At 38.1% G+C, this 25,077-nt stretch overlaps 1 protein-coding gene across 2 annotated transcripts in view; it reads left to right on the top strand.

The window, feature by feature from the left end:
- MED14 (mediator complex subunit 14) overlaps positions 1-25,077 on the top strand; it is a 74,241-nt gene that overhangs the window by 18,387 nt on the left and 30,777 nt on the right. For both annotated transcript variants that reach the window (XM_059158623.1, XM_059158620.1), the window contains exons 9-15: positions 876-1,026; positions 1,830-1,941; positions 12,123-12,248; positions 14,148-14,226; positions 18,497-18,656; positions 22,148-22,342; positions 22,725-22,859. In XM_059158623.1, coding sequence (XP_059014606.1) covers positions 876-1,026; positions 1,830-1,941; positions 12,123-12,248; positions 14,148-14,226; positions 18,497-18,656; positions 22,148-22,342; positions 22,725-22,859 — 958 coding nt within the window. The remainder of the gene's footprint in view (positions 1-875; positions 1,027-1,829; positions 1,942-12,122; positions 12,249-14,147; positions 14,227-18,496; positions 18,657-22,147; positions 22,343-22,724; positions 22,860-25,077) is intronic.

The following is a 25,077-nucleotide window of genomic DNA, read 5'->3' as shown; positions in this document are numbered from 1 at the left end:
AGCAACATGATTTTATATAGTAAGGTCCCTGGTATCATATAAACCACATAGGACATCTATAAATGATACCTCTCTTAGAACGTGGCATGTTTTATACACATAGACCTCTATTTGTACTAAGACTTGTTCTTAAAAAGTTAGATTACTCTGGGCTCATACCAGTTTGCTTGAAAGACCATTATAATTGGTGGATATGTTTTTAAAACATGTTTTCTTGTCACAGTTCCGCATTTTGAATTGTGCCTTTTAAAATCTTTTTTGGGGAGGGTTTTGGGGAAAATCAGTATCAGGCTGTTTGCAGTCCTCAATTCCCTGGAACTTTGCTTGATTCCCATTTTCTGTAAAGGAATCAGATTAATAGACACCTCTTAGAACATATGTTGTTTTGTTTTGGGGGGGGGGTGTGCATGCATGTGTTTTGTTTTTAAATTGTGTGTGTGTGTGGTTTTTTTTTTTTTAAGAACATAAGTTTGTGTTGGATTATAGAATAGCTGTCTTCTCAATATTAATTTATTCCCTCCACAAACATTGAGGGCCTCTCATGTTCTAGGCTCTGACTAAGGTACACAATAGATAGTTTCTGTTTTATTCCAAAAGTTAACAGGCTGGAAAAAATTTTTATTCATATTTTTTTTTCTTGGGGTGCCTGGGTGGCACTGTCAATTTAGTGTCCAACTCTTGGTTTTGGCCTAGGTCGTAATTTCAGTGTCATGAGGTCAAGCCCCATGTTGAGCTCAGCACTCAGTGCAGAGTCTGCTTGGGATTCATTCTCCCTCTCCTTCTGTTCTCCTGCCTGTGTATGCTCTCTGTCTGTCTGTCTCTCTCTCAAATAAATCTTTAAAAACAAGAAACTATTTCTTTTTTTTTCTCTTTAGTCAACAGGTTCTTGGGAGAAAAACAGGGACGGCATCTGTTCACAAAGTTACAATTAAAATCGATGAAAATGATGTGTCTAAGCCTTTACAGATTTTTCATGATCCTCCTTTGCCAGCTTCTGATTCCAAATTAGTAGAAAGGGCCATGAAGGTAAAAGATCGCAATATATTTTAATATTATTTTGATTAAATGAATATATGTAACTAAATATTTATACTTAAACTTCTAACACAAATTCTTTAAAATACCCAGTTGTTTCTAAAACTCTTTATGAAATTTGTTTTAAACAAATGTTATGCTTTTGCATTTTTTTAAATAACTAATGTCATATGTGTAATTTTTAAAATGTTCTTTCAAATTTTTTAACTTAGGTCAGATCACCATTTTATTCTGAAGTGCTGCCATTGATAACATTGAATGTTAACATTCAATTGCTGCCATTGATAACATTGAATGTTAACATTGGGAATGTTAACATTGAATGATAACATTGAAGTGCTGTCCACTGATAACCAACACATTTACTATCTTGATACATACTTTCTAAAATGTTAACTGTGGTCTTTAAGCTACCAGTACCATATACTATATATTTCTTTTTAACTTGGACCTTGCTTTCTTTTACTGGTTAAAAAATCAGTGTGATTCGGGGCTCCTGGGTGGCTCAGTTGTTAGGCATCTGCCTTCAGCTGGGGTCGTGGTCCCAGGGTCCTGGGATCAAACCCCACACTGGGCTCCCTGCTCAGTGGGAAGCCTGCTTCTTCCTCTCCCCCCCCCCCCGCTTGTATTCTCTCTCCTGTCTCTCTCTCTCTGTGTCAAATAAATAAATCTTTAAAAACAAAATCAGCGTGATTCTAAAAGGAACTATCTTAAAACACAATTATCTGCTCTCAGGCTTATAAAGTCAATATGTTTACATTGCACATATGATTCTGTTATTCTTGTTTATGCAGATTGATCACTTATCAATAGAAAAGCTCCTGATTGACAGTGTCCATGCACGAGCTCATCAGAAGCTCCAGGAACTGAAGGCCATTCTGCGAGGCTTCAATGCCAATGAAAACTGTAGGTTCTTTTAAACTGGCGTTTCTGCCTTTCTTTTGTTTATGTTAGTATCTACTTTTATGAAGCATCTTTCTTAATCTGACTTTTTTCCCTGATTTTGTGGATGTTGGGCATTTCTGCATTTGAACTTGTGATCTACCAAGCTTGATCTAATTTTTCTCTTATTTTCTTCTTATTTAGCTTGGCCTTATTTCTGAAATGTATGCATAATTGAACCTTCTTAAAGCTTTTTTTCCTATTGAAACGGAAGTTATTTTAACATCTTACTATGAATCTTATTTCTTATAGGTCTTCTAAGAATAAGGCAGTTTTGCAGATACTTACAATGTTATTTATAAAATACACCTCTTTGAGGGAAGCAGAATTTATCCCTGGTCTTTTTAAAGACTTTTTAAAAAGTTACTAATACATTAGCAGGATTCAGAATATATACACACGAAATGCCATATCTTCTGGTTTACTTACTTAGTAAGTATGTTTAGAGCTTTGCGGGGCAGTCAATTAGAAAGCCAGTGCTTTCATTCTAGAAATAGGTTCACAGTATCATAATGAGCATATTCACTCCCCCTACCCCAGTTGTTTTTGGTTGTGATTACCTTGTGCCCACAGTGAACAGCCTTTAATTCAGTGAGCTGGTGTAGAGGAAATGCCATAAAAATATGTCTTTAATGGTTCTGGTAGCAAAGGTACTGCCTTTCATCATCACAGAGCCAGCTCAGTCCATTATGCTTAAAAAAGCAGCTTCTTTGGTACCACTTTGCTGAGCTAGGTAAAAATACTGCCTGAAGGAAAGATATTCAGGAAAATAAACTTGTATTTAGAATACAATAGTCATTTCCAAAAAAGCGAAAGAAAAGAGGTATAAAAGAGGGTCTGAAACAAACTAAAGACTAAGGGGAAGGGCAGCTTAACTTAAACAAAACTGCAAGTGTTGGCCTTAGATCTTGTGTGAGGGGGCATGCTCACTAATCCCATTGGGGCTTAACAGTAGAGTTTTTGGGTTTTGGTAATTTTAATTGTAAGATGCAGTGGAAGTCCTCATGCCCCACCCACCCCCATTTTAATCCCTCAAGCAAGGATGTTCAATATAAACCTAAAGTTTTTGATTGGAAAGTATAATCAAAACTTTCTTTGGGGTTAGAAAGCGTACATCCCCCCCCCCATTTTCTTCTTTTTTTATGAGTTTTGAGATCAAATTCATAGACAGTTCACTCATTCAGTGGTTTTTAATATATTCAAGAGTTGTACAGCTAGCTCCACAATCCAATTTTACTACATTTTAATTATTCTCCAAAGAAACACTGTATCCATTAGCAGTCACTCTCCTGTTAACCCCTCCCTTCAGCCGCTGGCAGCCACTAATTTACTTTGTCTCTTTAGAATTGCCTGTTCTGGACATTTCAGATAAATGAAGTTATATAACGTGTGGTCTTCTGCATATTGTTAACCTAATGTTTTTAAGGTTTGTCTGTGGTTAAAGCATGCTTCAGTGCTTCATCTTTATGGTCCAATAATCCATTGTACAGATACACCACATTGTGCTTCTGCATTCGTCATTCACGGAGTTGCATTTCACATAGGTTTTGGATGTTGTTGTGTCCGGTGGGGTCCAGAGCCAACAGTCAAAAAATTCTTGAGACATCTTTGGTGCATAATAACCTGGTAGGGGCTCTTCCATTTGTAATTAAATCCCCTGCTGTATTAGCCTTCCAATTCTTTAAATAAACCCTGCCTCCAGGATTTGTATGGGACAGGTTGCTAGTGACTGTCAGATCAGGTGTAGGGATGACATGGCTTGCATATTCATTTAGAGATTTTTGAATTAACCCAGCCTCAAGTGAATAATTTAACAAAGCAGTTAAATTCTTCATCTGTTGATAGGTTTACAGTGAAGAAAGGTTTTTCATATAGTAACTCAAAAGGACTTAATCCTATTGGTTGTTTTGGGGCAATCCTCATTTGGAGAAGCCCTGCTGTTAAAAGAGTAATCCAGTTTTCTTGAGTCTCAATGCTTAAAATCTAGTATCTACAAAGATATGTTATTGAGATATTTTCCTTTTTAATCAGAGATAGCCAAATCGGGACTAATTTGTTTGTAAAACAAGTCCATTTTTAACAAACTTATTTGTGACTTATTTATGACTTACATAAGCTCAGCAAGAATAGTGAGTGATCATAGACATCTTTTACAATTGCTTTGCTGGAACTTTTTATAAGGAATCTCTAGGTTTAACTTTTAGTAGCCTCTCTAGGCCAGAAGCCAAGCCAAGTGCTTACCTGCCATACTTGTAGTTGGGCAAATTCATCTCCTTTAGATCCCCAAAATATCTGCACCTGTAGGAAGTGATATTCTTTATGCACCTGGTATGGCTGCTGGGAACTCTGTAAGGTTGGTGTCAGGCTAACAGTTCCAAGGGGCTCTATGGGCTCCATGCTTCATAAAGTCAACCTTAGTTCCTTAAAGCTGTCTGGTCATATCTGAGTCTATGCATGTCTCTCCCAAATACGGCATTACAGTCAAAGCCTTGGTAAAATAACCAATGTTTCCACTGGTGTCCTGTTAATAAGGAGAATAGATTCTTATTGAACTTAACACAAATAACTGTAATTGCCAAGGAAGAGAGAATACTTTCCGAGACCTTTTGAGTTCCAGAGGGTTCAGGTAGAGAGAAAAGTTAAAGGCTTCTGTTTATTCAGAGGAATATTTTATCTTATTTTTCATATCATAAACATCATAAGAGAAAGTTTACTTAGTCTAGAAGTACAACTACTAGAGAACAAGCAAAGTTTTAAAGAAGAGTCATAAACTATAATCATCCTCAGTTTAGTTAGTTCTGGAAATTCTTAACCATTTCAGTTTTTATGATCTTAAAGATTTAAAAAACCTGTATTTGTCAAAAGCCCTTTTTATGAATCTTCTTGAAGATGAAACACGTTCTGCAAGAGAATAAGAACAATAACCATAAATTTAAAAAGACTCAAAATGGACATGGTTAAGGTTTGATGAGAGGTTACAACATAGCTGGCAAGGAAATCTGGTTATTTCTGTGACACATACTAGTTCAGTAATCAGAATATTAAGTAATAACCTTATACCCGAACATACTAAAACTTTAGAACTGCATATCATTTCTAGAATGGTTATAGCATTTACCCAAATGTAACCTAAGGCTTATTATTTAACAGCATTTCCAGAATAACTTAACATGCCAAATAAAAAGGTCTAATGAGTCAAAGAGACTTTGTTTCCTATTTAAATGTTGGGGAAGTTTGTTTAAAAAAGAAACCTCAAAAGTGGGGTGCCTGGGTGGCTCATTTGGTTAAGTGTCTGCCTTTGGTTCAGGTCATGATCTTGGGGTCCTGGGATGAGCCCAGCATCAGGGCTCCCTGCTCAGCAGGGAGTCTGCTTCTCTCCCCTGCTCGTGTTCCCTCTGTCTCTCAAATAAATAAAATATTTAAAGAAAAAGTCCCAGGCACCTGGTGGCTCAGTTGGTTAAGCATCTGCCTTTGGCTTAGGTCATGATTTTAGGGTCCTGGGATCAAATCCCACATCAGGCTCCCTGCTCCATGGGAAACCTGCTTCTCCCACTCCCCCTGCTTATATTCCCTCTCTCACTATCTTCCTCTCTGTTGAATAAATAAAATCTTTTTAAAAGAAAAAAAAGAGGGAAGAAAATCCCTTCATTTTAATCTTAGTCTGCCCTGACCATCTGTAAAATTCTTTTCCAAAGATATCCCTACAACAAACCTTCTGCAACTTTTTCATTCAGAGTTGCTTCCCTTAGTTGCATCAGTCTTGATTACATTTAGCAGAATTTTAACTCTTAGAAACCTTAGTCTCCAGTGAAAGCTAAGTAGTAACAAATTGTGAACTGTCGAGGCGCCTAGATGGCTCAGTGGGTTAAAGCCTCTGCTTTTGGTTCAGGTCATGATCCCAGAGTCCTGGGATCGAGCCCCATATCAGGCTCTCTGCTCAGCAGGGAACCTGCTTCCCTTCCTCTCTCTGCCTACTTGTGATCTCTCTCTGTCAAATAAATAAATAAAATCTTAAAAAAAAAAACAAAACTCTTTAGATAGCAAATTTAGGAATCAGTTAAGCACAAAGCATGTTTACTGACCCAAATATCCCTAGTTTCTCTGTACTAAGAAGTCAAAACACAAACTGACATCCAGTAATCAGTGCTTTAGCACTTTTTTCCTATTTGGAAATATCTAGATGTCCAGTGAATTCAGTCTCACTCACCCAAGCAAAACTTTAAAGTTTCAGGTTACCAAAGACTGAAAGGTATCTTAACAATTACCCATGAAAGCTGGAGACAGTTAACCATTTTAAGTCCTCTTTTTGCTAACAGATTGCAACAGAGATAACAGGAGCTTATTTGACCTTCTATAAATCTTGGTAGAATAAAAGTTTTACCTTTAATGCTGCTAAATTTAACAGGTTTTAAACGAATTTAAGTTTAAATACTGGATTATATTCTACCTGACTCCTCTTTTAAAAGTCAGTTTGTTCCCCATTGTCCTTTTTTACCTGGAAACTGGCAGAGAAGTCTCAAGTGGGTGGTATTAAGTCCAGGGGATGCTCTTTGCTCCATGATAGTGAGGGGAGGAGGAGGAGTAGCCAGTGGTACAGGAGGCCCCTAGGGTGGTACAGAGGCCAGTTATGCACGCACTCAAGGTGGTACAGAAACAGGAGGAGGGGGAGGCAGAAGAGGCGAGGTGCTGCCCGAAGGCAGAAAAAAGGGTTCCCAACTCTAGAGCTCATCAGCTCCAACAGAGGCATGGATGCCATGTTTTCCTACCAACAAAAGGAAATAGGCAGTCCATGTTAGGCCACAGAAGACAGGGAATTTCCCTGAAACAAGGGGATTTTCGGCAGCTCTCTAAAGTCCCCATCCCAAGGTTGACTAACCAGAGAGAGTTGGTTCCGATTATATCCATTTACCGGGGAATTGAGGGAGAAGTCCCTACGTAATGCTAGAGTAGCCTGGGTCTATTAGGAACAGTAAGAGTCAGAGTCCCCTTTGCTAGGAATGGCCCATGTTTCCTCTACCAAACCTGGGTTTATTCAGAGGAGGCCTATGTAGATAATTATCATCCAGTATATCAGGAGGGAGTTTACTGGTCTGGTTATGACCAAACACGTTCTGCAAGAGGTCCTTAGGTCCAGGTCCTGATTTAGAGCCCTGAAGGCCTGGATGACTTAGGGTACTTTCATCTATTTGCTGTTTCTTACAGAAGAGATCTAACTGATAGATCCTACTGAGGTCATACAGTACCTTTCTTAAATGTTTTAATCCGAGTGGTTTCTAGTGAGTTAAAAGGTATCCCAAGGGAGAGTTCTTGGGGACTGAAGAGAGATGGTTCATTATCAAACCCTACCCCTACCCCCGCTTCCCAGGTGGGATCCCACGCGCAGGTTATGTCAGAGGTTCCTGATGTCAAAGCGACGCAGGACATCCCTTGAACAAAATCACTATGATCGCTGCCACCATAAAGGCCCTGTAGGAGGGAGGCCCGCCTTCCCCTCGTTTCCCCATCGCATTCTAGACTACAGTGGGTCCATATGCTGGTATGGACCCAGTTTACGTTGCCGTGAAAGCCCCATCATGCTTTGGCTTGCCTTGCTGAAGGAATTATTGTGAGGGCCATACCACACCTTCACTTGCCTTGCCCTGAAGGCCACGCTGCACCTTGGCTTGCTCTGAAGGCCCCGCCTTGAAGGTCACATTGCACCTTGGCTTACCCTGAAGCCTTGGCTTGCCTTGCCCCAAAGGCCCCTCAGTAAAGGTCACACTGCACCTAGGCTTGCCTCACCATGAAGGCCGCAAAGAACCTGCCATTTTTAATCTATGGAAAATAGAAGAAAAGTTTTTACAAGAGGAAAGGACTCAATTTTATAACTTAAGTAGTTAGAGGATATTGACAGAAAACAATAAAGGTAGAAATCCATCATGATCTAAGCAACATTCCAGCACATGTAGTCTTTACAGCCAACTTCCCTAGGAAACGGTCCCCAGTTGGGTTTTAATTCAGTCGGATACTGGTTCTAGCTGGCTCCCAGTGGAGGTCTCATGAACACCAGAAGTGGGTAGACCAGAGATGCGGGAAGGGATCACATTCGACCAGTGAGGAGGAAACCTCACATGTGAGTCTTAAGATTGGTAGCCGTGCTTGTCACTTAGGCGGCCAAAGACAAACAGCTTTGTCTGAAGGCAAGAATAAAGAGAGGGCATCAAGTGTCTGGGTCTCATTACCATTCCAGCCATTGTGCTAACTTGAAGCCAAAAGGCAGGCTTTCTCCTCTTTGTAGATTAGCCATGGGCTAGAGTATTGGAGCCTGAAAATGTTCCAATAAGACCGTACTCCTTGAAGAGCCCCTGAAATGAGGGTAAAGGGAAAGCCAACTTCTCACCAATTCTGCCCCGAAGCTCAGAGTCCAGATGAAAAGATATGAAGCCCCACGTTGGCTCTCCAGATAACATAGTGTTTAGCTGTTGGTCTGTTTGGTGGGATGTAGTCAACGCCTAAGAATTCTTGAGACGTCTGTGGTGCAAAATGGTGGTGTTATTAAAGCAGGGAGCGGGACCCATGGGCAGAAGGAGCTGCTGCCCCAGGACTGTGAGGTCAACTGATGATATACTTTGGGGTGGGGCAAGTAAAGATAAGGGAAGTTTCAAAAGGATATTCATATGCTAAAAGAAGACTAGGAAAACTGAGGCCTTGTTATTGTCAAACTGAGGTTTTTCCCTGTAACAAGGCTTTAACATTAAGATGATAGTGGGGGGGCTTCCTGGAGGAAAGTTCTACTCTGCCTGCCCTCAAGTATTTGTCAGTGGGCTGCAGGTTATAAGGACATTTAATTTTATCTACATTTCCTTCTGCCTTTATTTCCCACATCACTTCCACTTTTTTTTTCCTATGATGAATAACACTGCTTTGAACATTCTTGTACAGGTTTTTGTGTGGACCTGTTTTCATTTCTCTTGGCCATATATCTAGTAGTGGAAGGGCTGGGTCGTATGGTAACTCTATGTTTTACCTTTTTACACCTTTAATACAACCTTAAAATTCCATCACCGGTAGTGTGTTGTGAGGCTTCCAGTTTCTTTGCATACTTACCAGCACAGGTTACTTACTGTCTTTTGGTTTCTAGCCATCCTGGTGTGTGTGAACTGTAGTTTTGATTTGCCTTTGCCCAATGATTCTTGCACATCTTTTCATCTGTCTTCTATTTCATAGTTTTAGCTCTTACATTCAGATTACTTTTTGAGTTTACGTTTGCATGTGGTGTGAGGTAGGGGTCCACCTCTTCTCTTTTGTTTGGGGATATGTAGTTGTTCAGTGACATTTGTTGAAAAAACCAGTTTTTGCATTTTGCTTGGCACCCTTGTAAACAAGACTTCTCAGGATTTTTGCAATCTTATTTTTTTTTAAAGATTTTATTTATTTATTTGACACAGATCACAAGTAGGCAGAGAGGCAGGCAGAAAGAGCGGGGTTGGGGGGGGGGAAGCAGGCTCCCTGATGAGCTGAGAGCCCCATGTGGGGCTCGATCCCAGGACCCTGAGATTATGACCTGAGCCAAAGGCAGAGGCTTAACCCACTGAGCCACCCAGGCACCCCTAACTTTTCCTAATAGTAAAATTCTAAAATTCATTTGTTGGGATTGCAGAAAATCAAGGAATCAAGGTTTGTGACCTTTTTTTTTTTTAATTTGTTAATATTTGCTACAACCTTTTTGTGATCTTTTGATAGGCTCTGGTTTACTTTAGTATCCGCCATAAACAAGGCTCAGTAGTAGTAGTAGTAGTAGTAGTAAGTTAAAAACTCAGTATGATTGCCCAGGGGATATTGAAGTTACTTTGAAAAATAGACTAACCAAGTATTTATGTAAGAATAGTTTTGTGTCTTGTTAATATAAGGTGCAAAGATTTTTCTTTAGTGCCTTTTTGTAGAGATTTCATTGGTTGGGTGGCCAGAAGGTCTGAGTTGAGCTGCATGCTCTTGAGCAAGTAGCACTCTTTGGGCCCCATTCTCTTCTGTAACTCAGTGATGTTAGTCCAGGCTCTTCCTAGATCTCTGACTGGTGGGAGTGTGCTCCAGCAGTGGTTTTCATGTTTGGCACATCCATATAGAGTCCCGGGTATGAGAGAACAGTGTTTTGGAGGCTGTACTGTGTTTCAGAGGAGAGGTAGGTGCTTGCGTGTGGGCTTGGGCTCCTCAGACCTGCTTGAATCAGAAATAAGGACTGCTACAGGAAAGGGCCTACTGACCCACCATTTTACAACATACGCTTTAACTTGTTTTTAAATTTGTGTTCATGCATTTGTATTCTTCATGCAGTCTTACTTGATCCCTTTAGTGATGGGAAAACATGCTTTAGTCACATCCTTTACCAGGGAATTGAGTAGTTTGGACAAGGGAGCATTTCAAGGGAGGGCTGGGGAAATGTATAGACAGCAGGTTTGGGACAGTCTAGATGGCAGTGTGTGGTCGCATATTGTGGGGAGGAATGTCTCAAGGGAGAGCAAGCAGAACTTTGGAGAGGTCAAAAAAGGCAGTGCAAGGCATGTAAGGTCACTTGCCAGGTGGCCCCATTTGCAGCATTCCTGTCTCTTGAAAGCCAGGGGAGTCTCCCTTGTGTTGCAGTGTGTCAGCGCCAGAATCAGGATATCAAGGGCAGTTCGGAAGCTGTGAACCACGCACAAAAATAAAACTGGTTTTTTGCTTTAAAGAATACGTTTCTAATCCATTAGGAATTGTAACAGTACAGATATGTGTTAAAAATCAGCAACCCTGCTTCAGATCTATAAGCACTCTTTATTATATTAACAGTAAATTCAGCAAAACATAATTTGAACTAAGTTCTCACACTGCTCTGAATTACAAAATATTGTAGAAGAAATTTGTACCTTTTTGTTCTTTTGTGTTTGTTTTAGGTGACAGCTCTGCTGGCTCTGTGTGTTAAACATTTCTTTACAAATATATAGTAGATTTACTTAAAAGCAATTTATTTTCTGATTTAAATATGTCTCCTGCTAATTTTTGGCTTTATTAACTTGTTTGATAATTTCTTTGTATAGATAGCACCAATGATAACTTCACCCATTTTAATTATTGTGCAAATTCCTAGTAAGAGCTTTTGGTTTGTTGCTTTGCTTCTTAAAGGACTACAGATAATGTACATTGTTGAGCACCTTGTTTTTTTAAAGCACCTTCACAAACTTGTCATTTCTTCCTCCTAAGGACCCATGCCATGGACAGGAAGATGTTATTGTTCTTGTTTAACAAAGTAGCACAGAGAAGTCACCTGGTGAAAGGCTGGGCCTACATTACCACTCACCTCACTGCCTGCCTTTTCTTCTGTGCTGTAGCGTTAGAGGAACGTGGTAACTAGAAGAGCATATTCCTTTTATAACTCCTCAGTCTAAGTAGCTCTGTGCTTTCAAGGCTTTGTTCCTTTACTGGGTTTTGTTTTGCCAGCTTGTGGGACTAAGGGAAGAGTTAATTGGGCCTGGTGGAAATAACTACAAAGCTCTAGAACAAGTATATTGGCAGCTTTGGGAATTGGTGTTTAACAATTGCTTATGTTCTTATTTCATCTGTGACTTGAAAATGAGGTTACATAAATAACTGGAAAAATTTTTTTCCTATATAAGCAATAATGCTTAATAGTTTTCAAGTTCAGGTGTTTTTTTTGTTTTTAAACACATGGGCCCTAATTGCCAGAAAACCTCTGTTAATGAAGAATGGCATTGAAAATATTGAGGCCGTAGATGAAATTTATTCTATTTACCAATTTTCTTCTCACTGTATCAAAAATATCCTTAAAAACTAACTACTTAATAATTACTGAATGAAAGTAAAACTAGAACTCAGCTCACTGATGAAGTTATGTTTTCACTAGCTCTTTTAACCTTTTTTAAGGAATCTTGGGATTTTTTTTTTTCTTGCTGTAGTATCTGAGAGGGGTATGTTTATTTCAAGGCACCTCGAGGAATACATTCTTCCTTTTGAGCTACTAATTGATGTAATAGTACTATTCCAGTTTTGCAAAATCGTGTTTTTCCTCTAACATTCAGGATTGTTTGATAGTTCATTGTTTCTACTCACTGAGAAATAATTTTTTCTGGAAAATATTCAGATAGAAATATGATTTTTTCATTCTAACTGTTCAGCTTCCATAGAGACTGCACTTCCAGCTCTTGTTGTTCCCATCCTGGAGCCCTGCGGTAATTCAGAGTGTCTACACATTTTTGTAGACTTGCATTCTGGAATGTTTCAGTTGATGCTCTATGGACTCGGTAAGTTACTCAATGATAACAGTCACTCAGCGTGAAGAAGAATGTTTTAATAAAAGCTAACTAAAATTTTTTTGCCATTAGGTATTGGAAGGGGTGGTATTAGCAGTGCAGAAAGTAGATATAGAAGGAATAACTCTGGCTGACATCTGTTCCTTGAGGCCAATTATAAGTCTACTTTGGATTTTCTTGTATCAAAAATTAAACCTCCCAATATGAAGTGCATTCATGTTGTTTCTCTTTTGTAAAAGTAGTAATGTTGATGGCTGATGTTTTTTAGATTAACAATATTACCGCTAATAGTTGGGTGACGTGGAACCAACTACAGGGGATTCTGTTGTCACTCATGGCTGATGAACAAATTTATGACAGTGTAAAGCATCTAAATGTTGACCTAGGGTCCAGAATCCTGGAGAAGAGTGTTTTTTGTTTGTTTGTTTGTTTTTATTTTTTTCTGTCCTAAACACAGTAGACACTAATGTTGGATTTCTAACATCATCTCTTACCAAGTTGGTGTTCTGAAATGATGAACTACTTGGCACTTAGTGTTTTTGTATTGCTAATGGAACAATGTTCTTGCACATATTAGCACATTTACCATTTGAAATTAATATTAAGCTAGATTGATAAAAGTAAAAGGTTTTCTTGTTATACTGTATAAAGATAAATTTGTCTATGAATTGTTCATGGAAAGCTGGTCTCATTACTTTGAATCACATTGCATTTATGTTGGCTAAATGATAAGTGGCATACTTAGGAATTACCTTTTTAACTGTGACCCAAAGCACAACGTGATTGTTCATTCTTTAAAAAATTTTTTATTTAACTGTTTTCTTGACTATTTACATAATACATATTCATAAATAAGGAAGATGAACATGTAAAAATGAAAGAAACAAAATAATTACCTATTAGCAGTCATTCTTGCTTTAGGGGGATATATGTTTGGCTCAGTTCAGCCTACCATAACAAAGAACCACAGAGAGGGTTGCTGAAACAATAGAAATTTATTTTGTTAGCTTTGGGAGAGTGGGAGTCCAAGATCGGGTTGCCAGTGTGGTTGGGTTCTGGTGAGGGCTCTGTTCCTGGCTTGGAGATGTAGGCCTTCTCTCTGTCATCACGCAGCAGAAGGGAGAGCAAGCAAGCTCTCTGGTGTCTCTTCTTATTAAGACACCAATCACATTATGACCTTGGTCTTACCCTTGTGACCTCATCTAAACCTAATTATCTCCCAAAGGCCCCAGCTCTGAAAACCATCATGTTAGGAGTTTAGGGCTTCAACATAACAAATTTCCATTGTAATGCTTGCTCTTCTTAATTTCTCTGTATATTTTTCTTTGGTTAAAATCATTTTATGTTTTGCTTTTTGTGCAACATGTTATTATAACATTTTTTGGTGTCCTTAAAAATTCTAAGTGACATTTAGCAAGCTGACCTTAAGCCAACAGCTCTTGCTTATGCCAAAAATCATTTGTGTTTAATAAGTAAACATGTTAATGTAGTTTTATAGGTTTTTCATTTTTTAGTTTTTGTATAGTATTACTAAACTATGTAATACTAGGAATTTGAAATACATGTAAATGAAAATTAGTAATTAACTACACGAAGAGTTTTGGGTATTAAAGTGTAAGCAAAGAATTCATATGTTTGTTACTTGTTCTTCCTGCTAGTGTACATTTGCTATTAATTAGTTGTCTTTATCTATATCTCTGTTTAAATGTTAAAGAGGGTTAACAAATTAGGTTAAAATTTATGCCTAATGATGTGCTCAGTTTAGTTTTTCTCTGACTCAAAAATAATACTACTTTTGACTAAAACAATAATTTTCATGTAAGTTTTGGGCTACCTAAATATTTTATGCCTCATGTAAACAGTGAATTAATGAAGTGCTTTTTTCTATAGACCAGGCCACACTGGATGACATGGAAAAGTCTGTGAACGATGATATGAAACGAATTATCCCTTGGATTCAACAACTGAAGTAAGCTTATTTATTTAGCTCAAGACTAAAAATGGAAAGTTATTTTGACATGGTGTATTTTCTTCTCCATCATTACTCTTGATCAGTCACTGTCCTTAATGTTTATAACATGAAACTTGAGTACCTTTTGGTACTTGGAATTGAAATTCTCTTGGAATAGGGCCAAGATGGCAGTGTTTTGCATCTAGTTCCCCTCCAGAGCACATACAGGTATGAAGGGCATGATACACTCTTACTTTTCATTCTTTGCCACATTTCCTTCTGTAAAAGCACTGTACAAATCACTTACACAGTGAATTTTTTTGAGTCTAGTGTTCTCTGCAATAGAGTCTTACTTGTTCTTACCCCAGATAATCTTCATGGTATGAATCTACCAGCTGACACTTCCAGAATAGTTGTTTCTGCTTCTCTGATACTGTCATTCAATACGGTCTCAAAATCCTTTAAATGCTTCATACTGTTAAACTAAAGAACATTGGAAATGCAGCTAGAGATAATTCTGTGAGGTTTCATTACCATCCTGGTACACAGAGGTGCCATTATGGCAACTCTAACAAACTCTCTTTTAAAATTAATAGAACAGAATTCCATGGGATAAAAATAAGTTTCAGAGATCAAAACTGAAACTGGCAAATGGAGAAGGGGGCAGGGGGCTAGACTCTTCAAACAAATCTGTTGGTTTTGTGATCTAGCCTTACCCCTTCTCCTCTTGCCATTTTGAGTTGTATAAATATTTGAAGACTTCACTGTAATCAAGTAATGATTTTATTAACAAGATGTGATTTTTAATGCCAGTAGATAATGTTTTATGAGCCTCCTTTTGAATAGCTGCTTAGTTTAATTGTATATGAAAAATGAATCATTACTCTGGGTAACGCATTCCAAAATTTTTAGTGATTTAGCATATTTTTGTGTATTTGGCTAAACAAATAACGTTTAAATACTTAAGTGCTTAATAACTCACATCTTAGGTAACTCAAGGTTATGTGGCAGCCTAGCTAGCAGAAATATAACATAAAACCAGAAAGCTAAGTCCCCAAAGCCTTAAACTTATCAAATGTGTCTCTGTACTTAAACACATAATTTGTAAGAAGGTTCTCCTAGTTATCACTTACAGTAGTGCTTCTCAAATGACCTTTAGGTAATGCCCAGTTGCTTTCTGATCTGTCATGGGACATGAGTGTTTTTTGAGATGACTTTATTGAAGTACAATTTCTGTACCATAGAATTCACCCATTTTAAGTGTATGATTCAATGACTTGTAAATTTACTGAGTTATGCAGCCATAATCACAGTCCAATTTTTGAACATTTGGAACATTTTCATCACCTCAGAAAGGTGTTCATTTATAGTTAACCCCCATTCCCGGCCTGAGCCCCAGGCAACTATGAATCTACTTTCTGTTCTTACAGATCTTTTTTCTTCTAGACATTTTGTATAAGTGAAATCATAAATCATTTCACTTAATGTTTGAGGTTTATCTATTTTGTAGCGGGTATCAAAGCTTAATTCCTTTATATGGCTGAATAATACTCTATTATATGGCTTTGTACCGCATTTTGTTTATCCATTCATAAATTGATGGACACTTGGGTTGTTTCACTTTTTTTTTTTAAGATTTATTTATTTTAGAGCTTACACATAAGCAGGGGGAGGGCCAGAGGGAGAGAGATAATCTCAAGCATACTCCTCACTGAGCAGGAGCCTGACTTGGGGCTCGGTCTCATGATCCTGAGATCGTGACCTGAGCAGAAATCAAGAGTCGCCCACTTAACCAGTTGAGCCACCCAGGCGCCCCTGGGTTATTTCAGTTTTTGGCTATTATGAATAATGCTGTTTTGAATATTCATGTTTCAGTCTATGTGTGGACATAACATTTTCATTCCACTAGGAATGGAACTGCTGAGTCACACAGTAAATTTATGTTTAACTTTTTTTTTTTTTTTTTTTTTTAAAGATTTGTTTATTTGATAGAGAGTGAGATCACAAGTAGGCAGAGTGGCAGGCAGAGAGAGAGGAGGAAGCAGGCTCCCTGCTGAGCAGAGATCCTGATGTGGGGCTCGATCCCAGGACCCTGAGATCGTGACCTGAGCCGAAGGCAGAGGCTTTAACCCACTGAGCCACCCAGGCGCCCCTATGTTTAACTTTTTAAAGAAACTGCCAAACTAGTTTCCAGAGTAGCTGTGCCTTGTTAAAATCTCATCAACAATATTTGAAGGGTTCCATTACCCTGCATCCTTGCCAACAGTTGTCACTGTTTTTGACCATAAGCATCCCAGTGAGTATAACGAGGTATTGCATTGTTTTCATTTCTGTTTTTCTAATGACTGATGATGTTGAGCATCTGTTCATGTGATTACTTTTCTTATAATGTGCAATGAAAACAAATTCTACAAAAAGGAAACGAAAAAAACATGTAAAATATAAGCCCCAATTTTTTATTTTAAGAACCAACAGACAAAATTATATCTCAGTAAACATAATCAGAATGAACAATATAAAAATAAAGAAATGTATACACATTTTTCATTGGCAGTATATATAGGCAGTTAATACAGAAAATTCATTCTTAATGTTCAGATTTTTTGTTCCCTGAAATCCAAACAAGCACTGGCTATCCCATATGCACTTTGAAAAGATTATCTTGTATTTATAATTTATATAAATGCACACTTATATGTATTTAGAATTTATACTGTATTAATATTATCTTGTATTTAGAATTTTTTAATGTGACGGATGAGCTTGTTTCTTGCGTGTTGTAACTAATCTAGATTGGGTTGATGATGATGCTACTCACAGGAGATAGTGTATATCTTAACTGTTTCTGTTTTTCTTTAAAAACATACATAATGGAGATCCCAGTCTCACAAAGTCTCACATGTTAATGGGACTGGAGGTAGAGATTTGAAAGCAGTTTTGGCAAGTTCAGAACATTCATTTTGAACTTTTATCTAAAACATAGCAAGTATTGTTGCATTTTCAGAATCTATCTTCATTTCTTCATTTGTAGCCAGTTGTAGCAGTTGATCCTGTGAAGTTGCAGATAAATTTAAGTTGTTTTTCCGTGAAAAAAAAAAAAAATACTTTCAGAACTTTATACATTTCTGGGTAATAGTTGACAAACTACCCTTAAAATTTTGTATGTTATGACATGGTTTTACTGCATGTGACTAGTACAGAGTTTTACCACATGCAGATCACTGCACAGATGCAGCAGCATCCGAACTGGGCTGTGCCTTGTTCAACAAGGCGAGCCTGCTGATCGTGAGCGTGGATGTTGTAATTGTTATGTTGCTCTGGAAAGTTTCTAAATTTGTATTCTTACTTTCTGTAGTTATTTCATTGTGAACCAGTGAGGTTTGTGAACCCTTTTATGACATGGTTTTGAGGCATGGGACTAGCACAGTGCTTTTTCCATATATTTTTTATACACACACAGTGTCTAGCCTCAAGGATAGCTAATCAAATAAAAGTGAGAGGAGTACTATAAAAAGCATCAAACTGAAATCTGGTGGCTTAGCCAAGAGAGAGAGGAGGGAGAAAAGATCATTAATACTGGCACCTGCTAGATACATAACCGTCACTTTACACATACACAGAAGAAGAATGGGGACTGTAGATCTCTAGTGATACTAGAAAAATTAGGTACATTGATTGATTGATTTTTTTTTTTAAGATTTTATTTATTTATTTAACAGAGAGAGAGATCACAAGTAGGCAGAGAGGCAGGCAGAGAGAGAGTGGGGAAACAGGTTTCCTCCTGAGCAGAGAGCCAGATGCGGGGCTCGATCTCAGGACCCTGAGATCATGACCTGAGCCGAAGGCAGAGGCTTAACCCACTGAGCCACCCAGGCACCCCAATTAGATACATGTATACCTATTTATTGTTTGTTCTCTTTTGTTCTATAAGTATTTCTGGCATTTTATAAAAGATGTTGAGGTTGGTTATTGCTGTCTTAGTAAACCATAGGAAATCCGTCATTTTCTTTAATACACTGCTACAGTGTCCCAGGCTTAATACTAGTTTAATTCTACCTTATGACCTTATTCACATCAGAGTTTCAACTCCTTAAACTAGAACTAATAGACCAATGCAAAACTTAGAAAAATGATTCATCATTATGGTTTTGTGTCTTTTTACTAGTTCAGTTAAGTTTCAGACTGTTATTTTTTAGTGGTCTTCAGTAATCAGTTTACAAATCAGTTGCACACAGTTAGTCAGAAGAATCTATGATTTTGTGATGTGAATTATCTCCTTTCAATTAAGGTTTTGGCTTGGACAACAGCGTTGCAAACAATCTATAAAACATCTGCCTACGATAAGCAGTGAAACATTGCAGCTGTCCAATTACTCAACCCATCCTATTGGAAACCTTTCTAAGAATAAGCTGTTCATTAAACTTACCCGGCTTCCGCAGTACTACATTGTAAGTATACAAAGGGGAGATTTGGGTGATCAGGGTCAGTATCTCTCACATGATTTTTCACTTAATCTAATCTGCAAACGTTTTTTCTTGGATGTTTAACTTAAGTGATTCTCAACCTAGGTGGTAGGGATGAAGGACAGAGGAAAATCATGTCTAAGAAATGCTAAAATGATCAGGCAGGGTTGGGGAATATAAAGTATATCTCTGTCCCTCACCCTCAGGTCTTTTGTGTAGTGAGGCCTAGTTTCTGCTTGGGATGAAGCATCTCCCATGTGTGGGAGGAAAGCAACTACTCTGAAGGTGTGGAGATGTTTTGGTGTCAGATAAACTTGCTTGGTTTTAATTGAATGTTAACTTGCATAATGCATCCTTTTTACTTTTTTTTTTAAGATTTTTATCTATTTATTTGAGAGAGATATACAGCAAGAGAGGGGACATGAGCAGAGGGAATGGGAGAGGGAGAAACAGGCTTCCCACCAAGCAGGGAGCCCGATGTGGGACTTGATCCCAGGACCCTGGAATCCTGACTTGAGCCAAAGGCAGATGCTTAGCGACTGAGCCACCCAGGCACCCCCATAATGCATCCTTTTACATACAGCTGGCTGAAGTAGCTTTATATTCTCATCCTTAATAGATTGAAGGCATACATATATTGATTTTTACTCATTGCATTTTTATTGATTGCCTGTACCTTTCAGGGCACAGTAAGATCCTTTCTTACTCTTTTTTCACTCTGTCTAGGTATTTTCTAGTTAGTTTCCTTGAGATCTTTGAATTGGTTAAAAGTTGCAAGAATTTGAAATATGAACTCGCCCTAAATATATTTCCCTGAGTATAGAAATATTTGTGTATACATAGATATTTTTGGCTAAGAATCTGAGATGTTTGAAGAACTTCATTCAGGATTGTTGACTGAAGGTAGTGGGAGTGAATTGTTTTAAGGTTTTGAGCTGTATTTTTAAAAGATATTATCTTAAAAAAAAAAAAAAAAGGTACCCTATGTAGCCTGACATGTTTTAGGTTAGCATTATTTATAGAGAGCAATAGGTTTGTCATTGATACGAACTTCACTTTTTTTCTGAATTTTAAAACCCCAGACGTTGAACCAGATTTGTCTGGTTCTTGGTGAGCCAGAACTTGGTGAGTTCTTTGTCTTCATCCTTGGTGAGCTCCCTGGTCTACATATAAAATGATATTGGGAATACGTGCATGATAATCAAACTATGAACACCCAAAGATCCTTATACTCAGCCACAGACAAAATGATTTTTATTATTTCTGATGTTATTTAGTATCAACAAAAACCAGACATTAGTTTCAATGACTAATGATTAATTATAAAGCAGTAATTTGTTTCATGTGGCTTAGACCAAAACTGAATCTGTGTTAGTCTTCATCCTTTTTATTTCTCACAGTTGCTACATTCATAGAAATGGCGAAAACTGCTACTGTGGACATTAACATTAAGAAGAACAGAGGGAAGGCTTGCTGCCTTTGAATGTCTGCCATTTTACTTTTGTCAGCTTTATTAAGATACAGTTTACATAGGGGCAATGTTTAGACTGTGTCTGAGTTGTAATAAATGCATATACTATTGTAATCCCCATCTCAGCAGAACACAGAACAGATCCCTCACGTCCCAAATGCCCTCATGCCTGCTTCTCTATAATCAGACCCTCCCCTCACTCTCAGTTGGTGACCACTGACCTGTTTTCTGTCTAGATAGGTTTGCCCATCAGTCTAGTTTCTTTCACTCGCATAATGCCTTTGATTTTCCTCTGTATTCTGATGTGTATTACAATTCATTCCAGTAATTGGAGTAGTAGTCATGGTAAGGATATACTACGGTTTGTTTAACCAGTCTCTGGTGATAGGGCATCTGGGTTATTTCCCGTTTGGGGCCATTATGAATAAAGCTGCTGTAAGCGTTTGGACATAGGTGTTGTTTGTTTGTTTTCCTAAGTGAACCTCGATTTTCACTTCTTTGGGGTAAGTAACTAGGAGAAGGATTGTTAGGTTAGGTTATAATATCAGTGTATGTTTAGATTTATAAAAAATAGCCAAACTTTTTGCCAAAATGGCTGGGCCATTTTGCATTACTGATGGCAATGCAAGAGAGTTTGAGATGTTCTGCATTCTTGCCAGCACTTGGTATTATAACTTTAAAATTTTAGCCATTCTGGGGGTACCTGGCTGGTACCCCAGGTGGAGCATGCAACTTTTAATCTCGGGGCTGTAGAGATTACTTAAAAAAAAAATCTTTTAAAAATAAGTAAATTTTAGCCATTCTGATAGAGGTATAGTGGTATTTTATTGTAGTCTTAATTTATGCTGCCCTAATGACTGATACTGAATATCTTTTCATGTATTTTTTTTTGCTATCTCTCTATCTTCTCTGGTGAAGCATCCATTTTTCTTTTAATTCTTCCATTTCCTCAGATGCATCAGTGTTATATTAGGTGTTAGCTTGAGAATTTCCTGAGGAGATGGGGTGGGGTGAGGGAGAGAAGGGAGGCAGGAAGAGAGACAGGAAAGCATATGTTTGTCAGAGCAATAGTCCAATGGCATATTTAGGGGACTTTTCTTAAATTTTAGGTAGAGCTTGAAAGAGTAAGCTGGTCTAGTGGGTAAAGAGCAAGGTCTCTGGAGCCAAATGGAATCAAAGCATGACTCCATCATTTCTGAGCTCTTGAGACCTTGGGCAAGTAACCCAAGTATTTCATGCCTCAGTTTCTTCATCAGAAAACTGAAGGCAATAATCCCTTCTTTACAGAGTTATTAGGAGGACTGAATGTGTTAACGTCTGTTGGGTGCTTGGCACAGAATGCGCTGTGTAGTACTCTATATCACCGTTGGATGTTGCTGGTAATGGTGTCATTATCCTCACAATGACCTATCTGTCAGGGCTTGTTTTTGTATGCTTCCAGTTGTGAGAGTTAGTTGTCATTCTTCTCTGCTCTAACAGTGGAATTCATAGCAGGTTTTATTTTTAAGATTTTATTTTTGAGTAATCACTATACCCAATGTGGAGCTTAAACTCATAACCACTAGATCGAGTCACGTACTCCACTGACTGAGCCAGCCAGGTGCCCCCTAGGATCTTTTAACGGTTAAGGGAAATAGCGCAATTTGAAATAAATACCATTCTAGAATATCTAGCAGATCTGCTGGACTTAGGCATGCAGTGTTTTAAGCTAAGGTATGAATATCTAGAACACTTAATGCTGTCATAGTCTAAATGTCCCATTTGGTATAGTTTATGGCGGTTTTTGCTTTTATTCATTAGGCTGATCTGTTTTTTAGAGAACAAAGTATATATTTAACAGGAATGCTTTTTTTGTTGAGACTCATGATTGATTGGTTCTTGTTTAAAGAAGAAAGACCATCTACATTAGATGTACAAACCTGAACCCTATGTGCTGTAAGAAGGAAAATATGCAACACTCATTAATTATTTCTGTGAGTCTCATTTCTGACTGGGGTCTTTTTAGGTTGTGGAGATGTTGGAAGTTCCCAATAAACCCACACAGCTGTCGTACAAGTACTACTTCATGTCTGTGAATGCTGCAGAACGTGAGGACACCCCTGTCATGGCGCTCCTGTTGCAGCAGTTCAAGGAAAACATCCAGGAGTTGGTTTTTCGCACCAAACCTGGCAAACAGCCTAGGACCGGTCCCAAGCGCAAGGTAGGATCACATACAGAAGTGAGCACAGGATTTGTGTGTATTAACTCTGTCATGTTCTTTAACAGTTTTTAACCTGAGAAAGAATTAGATCTGCTTTATAAAAGACTGAAGGGCAATAAGGTTTAAATAACAATTTTCTACATTTTCTTGAAAATGCCTCTCTTTTCATTAATAATTAATTATACATCATTTCCACAAGGTTGCTGAATACACAATATTTACATAAGTTTCCAGTATTTAGGTTGAAATATTTGCTCAATAAATATTTGTTGAATGCATAACATTTGTTTTGGTTAACCTTGAGCTATAGTAGTTTAACTGCCTTAACTAATTGCATCACCTGTACTTTTGTACCCACTTGTGTTCTTTACTTAAATTCTAGCTGTCTGATGATCCATGTCCAGTAGAACCCAAGAAAACCAAACGATCAGGAGAAATGTGTGCCTTCAATAAAGTTCTAGCTCACTTTGTTGCTATGTGTGATACAAATATGCCATTCGTAGGACTTCGGTTGGAGGTAATTTTTTTGAAAGTTGCGACTATTCTGTATAAAAGAATAATTTATAAAATTCCTTGCTAAAGCTACATGGATTCCATTAGGAGACCCAGAATGGCTGTGATCTTGGTTATTTTGGAAGGGTTGGGATTGAAATCATAGCATCTCATGGTATACCTGTAAAACATGACTTAAATCTTTTTTTTTTTTTTAATTTTGTTTATTTATTTAAGAGACAGAGATCACAAGTAGGCAGAGAGGCAGGCAGAGAGAGAGAGGAAGAAACAGACTCCCTGCTAAGCAGAGAGCCCGATGCGGGGCTCTATCCCAGGACCCTGGGATCATGACCCGAGCTGAAGGCAGAGGCTTTAACCCACTGAGCCACCCAGGGCGCCCCAGAACATGACTTATATTATTTCATCTTTCTGATTCCAAATTGTGAGCATTCTGCTCTTTATGGAAATGGAAAGTAAATTCTTCCCAATTTACAAAAAAGATAATTTTTGAGTATTAACATCTTACTACCATACCTTAGTAGGAACATTATCTCTTAGAGTTGGTTAGTTGATAAAGGTGTGTCTTATTTTTGAGTTGGTAAAGCCATACATATTGTTTACACACTAATAAAACCAGGTTCCTTTCTGAGAAACATGTCAGAAAGAATATTAAACCTGATTTTCACTCTTGTCACATGGACTAAGGAATAGACTTAGAATTAGTGTCTTTCAAGAATACACAGCTGTGGTATCCAGCATGATCCCCAAACTTGAGAGTAAAGGGCAGTAACAGAACCTGCATTTTTATATTTCCAAAAGGGACTTTGGCCAAGGATTGGCATCCCTTTAAAGGGATACACCAAAACCTTAATTATTTCCCTCTGTTTTAAAGTTTTACTTTTTGTAAGACTCCTCCCCTTTGTAAATTATTGGGAATGAAGTGGAGACTTTGCCACAATAAAACAAAAAAATTTTTTTAATGTTTATAAATAAAACTGAGGTTTAAAAAAAAAGTAAAAGAAGAGACCTGGGAATGGGTGAATTATTTTAGTGAAACTGATGATGATAGTCTTGGGAAGACTTGTTGAATATCATGCATTAGAGCAGAAATCACCAAACTTTTTCTGCAAAGGGCCAGACAGTAAATATTTTAGGCATTGTGGGTCATATGGTCTCTTATAGCTACTCAGATCTGCTTTTGTAGTGTGAATCAGCCACAGTTGATGTTTAAATAGATGAGTACAGCTATGTTTCAGTAACACTTCATTTACAAAAACATCATTGGGCCGAATTTGGCCCATGAGCTATTATTGTATGCTGACCCCTGTTTTGTAGGGTTTCAGGGTCTGAAGCCAGAGTAAAAACTATGAAGAACAGGAATAGCCCAGAGAAATTGAGGCCCAGAAACAGGCATCTCAAATAGATACTCAGGTCCTTGATGTCCTAGCTCCTAGAACTGTGAGCTTGATGAATGTCAGATGCTTAACCCCTAGCCACCCAGACACCCCTGCATTCATCTTTTTTTTTTTTTTTTTAAGATTTTATTTATTTATTTATTTGACAGAGAGAAATCACAAGTAGACGGAGAGGCAGGCAGAGAGAGAGAGAGGGAAGCAGGCTCCCTGCTGAGCAGAGAGCCCGATGTGGGGCTCGATCCCAGGACCCCGAGATCATGACCTGAGCCGAAGGCAGCGGCTTAACCCACTGAGCCACCCAGGCGCCCCTGCATTCATCTTTTTAACTCACTTTCTGAATCCTCCAGTTGGGAAAGCTATCTCATTGGGTAAATGCATAAATTGGAAATCTTTTCTTGGGTTTCACACAGGAAGTATTTTAATTGTTAAAAATAAAAATGTATTCCAGAAGAGCATCTAAGTGGCTCAGTCAAAGTGTCTGCCTTCAGCCCAGGTTGTGGTCCCAGGGTCCTGGGATCGAGCCCCATGTCGGGCTCCCCACTCAGCCAGGAACCTCTTCTCCCTCCTCCCTGCTTGTGTGTTCTCTCTCTCACTCTCTGTCTCCGTTTCTCAAATAAATATATAAAATCTTTTTTAAAAATGTATTCCAGAAAAGTTATACACTAAAAACTATTGTTTGTGAAAGTGGGATGTGACTGTGACTCAGACTTTGTTTTGAACAGATGTAATGAAGAAAGACATAAGAAAACCAGTCTTATTTTACAGTTGCATCGTTCAGAATCACTAGGATTGATTCTCTTAGTCCCCAAAATTCTGAAGATTGGCCCC

Source organism: Mustela lutreola, chromosome X, assembly GCF_030435805.1.
Source record: "Mustela lutreola isolate mMusLut2 chromosome X, mMusLut2.pri, whole genome shotgun sequence".
In the NCBI taxonomy this organism is placed as follows: Eukaryota; Metazoa; Chordata; class Mammalia; order Carnivora; family Mustelidae; genus Mustela; species Mustela lutreola.
Note: the sequence above shows the minus strand (reverse complement) of the source record. Positions and strands in the feature narration are given on the sequence as shown.